At 39.8% G+C, this 5,697-nt stretch overlaps 1 protein-coding gene across 2 annotated transcripts; it reads left to right on the forward strand.

Annotated features, from left to right (window-relative positions):
* On the forward strand, positions 1-4,767 carry LOC104420906 (ubiquitin-conjugating enzyme E2 14). Of its 2 annotated transcripts, XM_010032682.3 has the most exons (7): positions 4-174; positions 287-389; positions 1,688-1,785; positions 1,877-1,977; positions 3,840-3,917; positions 4,393-4,463; positions 4,546-4,767. In XM_010032682.3, the coding sequence occupies exons 1-7, from the start codon at positions 129-131 to the stop codon at positions 4,574-4,576; spliced, it is 528 nt and encodes a 175-aa protein (XP_010030984.1). In that variant the 5' UTR covers positions 4-128; the 3' UTR covers positions 4,577-4,767. The 2 variants fall into 2 exon arrangements, with proteins under 2 accessions (XP_039159818.1, XP_010030984.1); XM_039303884.1 differs by lacking the exons at positions 3,840-3,917; positions 4,393-4,463; positions 4,546-4,767 and adding an exon at positions 3,168-3,826 and having other exon boundaries at positions 1-174.
* Positions 4,768-5,697: the final 930 nt, after the last annotated feature.

Below are 5,697 nucleotides of genomic sequence, written 5' to 3' on the forward strand. Positions count from 1 at the left end.
CTTTTTTCCGGGGGTCTTGCCTACAAAATCCTCCCCTCTCTATCCCCTTTCCTCTCTTTCTTCTTTCTGGTGCAGGGCGGAGACTCCCCCGTCATCTGGCTTTTCCCTCCCTTAATTATCGGCGGCGAATGGCTTCGAATCAAGCCAGTCTTCTCCTCCAGAAGCAGCTCCGAGGTCCGATTCTCGAATCCTTCCCGATTTCGTCCCCTCTCTTGTAGGGTTTATCCTTTTTCGCTTTCCCTTTTTTTTTCTCGGGGAGGTTGATGATCGCCGTGATCGCCCGCAGATCTTTGCAGGAACCCGGTGGATGGGTTCTCCGCGGGGCTGGTGGACGAGACCAACGTGTTCGAGTGGAGCGTCTCCGTAATCGGCCCTCCCGACACCCTATAGTGAGTTGGGAATGGATTCCTGTGGATTTTGTTTTGAGCTTGGAGTGGTGCTCTTTGATGGTGTTTTTTCTTTTCTTGGTTGGTTTTGTTCTGGAAAGGTGCTTGCTTTTTGCGTTGCGCGTTTCGAGATGGTTCGAAGAAAAAGTGGGTCGCTTTCTATATTGACCGTAAAAAGAGGTTTTTCAATTGGGTGGCTGTTTAGTGTCATGATGCTTCGGCTCCGACTATTCTTCTGTGCGTGTGCGTTCTTGAATCGAAATTTGGTAGCTGACTGAGGAGATGTGTGTTTTCTAGTTGTTTGAGTGACAAAAATTGGCGGTGGGTTGCGTTGAACTGTGGAAAAGAAGCGTATGGCTTGGATACCGCATGCTCGGCTAATGGTTTGATTGATGGATATTACTTGATTTATTACTTTGATTATACGTGGTGATGGGGTTATATGAATTTCCTTGCGTACTTTTCCCAACTTTGATGGGTCATTTCCTTGACTAGATATATAATTTGTACCACAAAAGGTAGTGCTTGTGTTTCAACAATCTTATATCTTTGTTCAGTGAGTGTTTTCTTTGGGAAATTTGCTCAATGCTCACAACAATTTGGGCAGAACAAGGATTTTTGCATTTGATTTATTTTTCGGAGATTATTGTTATTATTTTATTTCCCTTTGGTTTGTCACTATCTGGCTTAATCATCAAACAAAGTATTCTACATTTATGAAGTCAGACTATGAGCTTGCTGAAGAACAATAATTTACAGATGCCTCATAGGTAATCTTGTTTTTAATAGTCTGTTGTTATGTCCAATTTAGCCCTTGTTTTTGTTGTTCTTTTTAGACTGTACTACTTTACTTGTTTGTTTGTACTTAGGTTAGGTTTTCATGAGGATTAAGTCTGTATGCACGGGAATCCAGTTCTTTAAGCATTTTTGTGAGAGTAAATATCTTATACTGCCTGTTTAGTTTGGGTCTTAGTCTTCAAATTCATGTTTATTCAACTCATATCATGGTTTTGGTGCCAAGAACACCAGCCTATAGCTTGAGATCCACGTGTGGCTTTTAGAAGGAGTATTAATATGTTTTGTATTCATCAATTTTGTTACCTTGTATTTATATGAAATGGAGAATTCTTTTTATGTCCTTTAATCTGTTTTACTCAGTGAGCTTGTTACTCTGTGGCTTCTCACGTCCTCTGCTGACTTAGGGCACTGGCACATTTATCTAGCATCTTTTGTTATCCCAACTGCGTTACATACTGAAGAAAACTCTTGACATTGTTCTGCTATTCACATTCTTATGGCAGTGAAGGTGGTTTCTTTAGTGCGATAATGAGCTTTCCACCCAACTATCCTGTCAGTCCTCCAACAGTGAGGTTTACCTCAGAGATGTGGCATCCAAATGGTGAGAGTCTTCTCCTACCATCATGAATGTGGCAATGCTTTTACTGTTATAAGCTGTCTAATTGTCTGAACATTGCCATCTATGACTGTAGTTTACCCCGATGGAAAAGTTTGCATTTCGATTCTCCATCCACCTGGTGACGATCCAAATGGATATGAGCTGGCAAGCGAACGTTGGTCTCCCGTTCACACGGTATGTCTTTGAATTTAACATGTTCTCTTTGTGCTTCATAACCTTCTTTCTCATTAAATTTACCTATGCTTACTTATATTCTGTTAACCACCTTCCATGGTATTGCCCAATGGAGAGGCATCGACTCTGAATGCATGACTCAGTTGCGAATCTCAATGAGTGAGCTTTATATCAGTCTTTCTTATGGTGTGTTTAAGGATCTTCTTTACCTAGGGTTTTATGCGATCAAATGCTGCAATTCTTTCGGTATGTCTGTTTCGCGGAAAAATGAGTCATTTGGAAAACATTTTCTGAAAAATAATTGCTTGAATTGATAACAAAAATGAATGAATGTAATTTTTTTCATCATCCACAAAAATAGTTAGGCATAAATTGTTATCGATAATGAAAATTTTTTCTGTTAACTATTTTTTCTAAATGATATAAGCAATCATTTGTTGGAAAATGTTTTTCAAATCAGTTATTTTCTGCGAAACAAACACACCCTTAAAGAGCACCCTGCTGGTGTTGCTACTTAATTTTCTGTGGGAAAGGAAAATAGCTGCTTGCTGGAGACATTTTCAATTGCTTTTATCTGTACTTGATAGGAATCTCTAATTGAGTAGGCCAATGAATGTCATAACAAGCTGAAAAATGACATATGATGCTGCAACAAGACCCAAAGCTTTTGATGGGAATGCATCGTTAAATTCATGGCTTCACACTGACATCGACATGGCGTAATTGCCTCAAAATTCTTTTACCTAAATGCTTTTTCTCTCAAAATAGCTTACGTGCTGAAGTCCATCATCCATCTCATGATGAATGTGGTCTACCAAGAAACATTTGCTACCGTGGATATAGGACTGTTGTTTAAGTCCTTGACATGCATCAGATGTATGGGGTGTCAGAAACTCTCCCTGCGCGACAGTTTTTGATCTGTTCCATTAAAAGATCTTCAATTTGGACTTGAGATGCTTTCCTGGCTGTACGTCAGATTTGTCAGAATTCAGAATACCTATCTGGGAAAGGCTATGGAGTTGTCTGAGTGAGGGTACTATTTGGAAACAAGCCATGTTTGGGTAGCTCAATTCTATCATCCCTAGATTTGGAAGGAACGCGAGGGTTTAGTGGCTCATATGATTAAAAGGTAGTGAGCCTACAGTTTAAAGAGGGGGATCCCGTTTAACACTTGCATTTGGTGGAAGCAGGGGCTTAGTCATCCATGGCAAAGTGTATTCTGCGAAGATGGATGCCATAGCGAGCTGTTTTGTGGGTGCTTTGCAAATATGCTCAAGAAAAGTACTGAGGAACACAAAACACTGTAACGTCACTATTTTGATTCATGCAAAGCACCGTACTTTTGCCATATTGTGGATGACAGAAACAGATGTGAAAATCATTTAGTTTTGCACCAGTTGCATTTGTGGAAACTTAGCAAAAAACACGTCCAGTGGAAATGGTGGAATATATGGGGAGTGTTATATTGGGGACTTTGGGGCATCTATTTTCCTGTGGAGGAGAGAAAATTAAGTTTTACCGATGACCTATTTTCTTGAATTGGATAAAGTATTTAACATTTTACGCTCAATTATTGAAGGTTCGTGTTGCATTTGCAAGAGCAGATGATACTGAATTGAAAGATTTCGACAAATTTCCTACAATGTTTGTCATGGTTCAGGCCTAGGAATACTTTCAAAAGTTTGTGTAGCCTTGATTTCCTGTTTCCCTGGTCGACTTGGAGACACCAAAGTTAGGATTCACTGCTTTTATTACTGCCTTGTCCTCATTCTCCTTGCTTTGGATCAGAAAACACTTAATAGCTATAGATGATTAATGTTTTCATAATGCCATGTAATGACTGATGTCTCTCCATTTGGCAGGTTGAGAGCATAGTTTTAAGTATTATATCGATGCTTTCCAGTCCCAATGATGAATCTCCAGCAAATGTTGAAGCTGCGGTAGTTTTTTAATGCTTTTTTTCTTATTCAATATGTTAAGACAACCATGTCCAGTTTGGTAGACATTGACCTGCATGGAGGAGCAAAGTTTTTTCTGTTCTAAGGGTGTCTAATGGGTAATGTGGTCATAGTATTGGTAGTTGACTTGCATGGAGGAGCAAAGTTTTTTCTGTTCTAAGGATGTCTAATGGGTAATGTGGTCATAGTATTGGTAGGAGGGATGGTAAAACTTCTTGTGTGGTGGGGCCCAAATCTCCGTGATTTATGGATGGACTAAGTTGCTGTACGTTTTGGTTGAAACTTTTATGTATCATATTCAAAAGGCTTTCAGCTAGATTTTCTATTTTTGAGGCTAATATGGTAGATTGAGATATGCTTTTTTGAATTTTTTGAGTGATGTTTGGGGGTTTGTGGTAACTCTACTTGCCAAATTATTCAGAACTTATTTTTGCGTCATTCTAAACTTGTGCTGCAGAAAGAATGGAGGGACAACCGGAATGAGTTCAGGAAGAAAGTTGCTCGCTGTGTTAGACGGTCACAAGAAATGTTATGACCTCTTACTTTGCTTCTTCTTCTTCTTGGTGCTGTTTAGTTTTGTCTCCTGTAATGTAAGACTTCTTCCTGGCAGGGAGGACTTTCTGGTTGCAGCCAATTCATAAGCCTGTGTAGAATCTTTCATTCAATGTAACATTCATGCAGTTTACTCACATGTTGAGCAATCGTCACATGCAGTGATGCTTGCCTAGGGTACTTATACTGGTCTGTGGCTCAAATTGTGCAATTGTGGATGATTTCCCCTATTATGGTTTTGGTTTCCTATAAAATCCGGATTGAGTTTGGGAATCTGCTAGGTTCAATATGTCCCAGGTGTTTTGCCACTGACCAAGAAGAACTGTTGAGGTGACGGCCAACTAGTGTCACCGTTGCCTCTCTTGTATTCTATTTGGGATTCATTTGGTTTCTAGGTTGGGTAATATAATTTTGTTTTCAATTTTTAGGACATTTGCTCACCTGATACCTAATCTGAATATCTTGGTATTTGCTGCCTAATCCTGTAAACTTGGACATTAGATTTTTCGGTCTTCATATTGTTTTTTCGAAGTGAAAAGCCAATGCTTGAGAATTTAAAGTAATTGCATTGCATTGCCCTTTACTATTTTGTGCTTGGTCCGCAACGCTTTTGCCTGCCTAGAGGGGTGGATTCCTTATCTCCCTTGCCGTTGTGATCGTTAGAGATCTATGGAGCTTTATAGCTGTTGCGATGATGGGAGTGGCTGAGAGTTCAAGAGGAACCACTGGCGCGTTTATAGGTATTTTCTGTCATCCCGTCCTAATGTTATTAACACATTTGCAAGCTCAGAAACACCAGCATAAGTCAATTTATAGAAACACAAGAATGGTGGCCATTGTGAGCTGAAAGCAGTTTACTTGCCCCTGCAGATGTTTTTTCGCTGTGTCGTTGTAGTCTCGCAGATTTGCTTCTCGATCTAGTTTTTCATGTGATGTTGCGACTTTGAGATGATTGCAGAAGAGGTACCATTAGCATCCGTCGGGATGTTGCAACTTTTATTTCAATTGGTCGATTTTTAATTTATAGATAAGATCCGATTCCTTCAGTCTATTCATTCACAGCTATAGCGGTGTTTGCCGGGTCTCAGCATTATTCTCGGATCCCTATTGACAGTAGTCAATAATATGATCAACTACTAAGTTGACTGGACCCGAAAGAGATAAAAACTTTTTTGCAGGGTCAAATGCGGCTTTTTAATCAGTGGCGTTA

The sequence above is a fragment of the Eucalyptus grandis genome, chromosome 10 (genome assembly GCF_016545825.1).
Source record: "Eucalyptus grandis isolate ANBG69807.140 chromosome 10, ASM1654582v1, whole genome shotgun sequence".
In the NCBI taxonomy this organism is placed as follows: domain Eukaryota; kingdom Viridiplantae; phylum Streptophyta; class Magnoliopsida; order Myrtales; family Myrtaceae; genus Eucalyptus; species Eucalyptus grandis.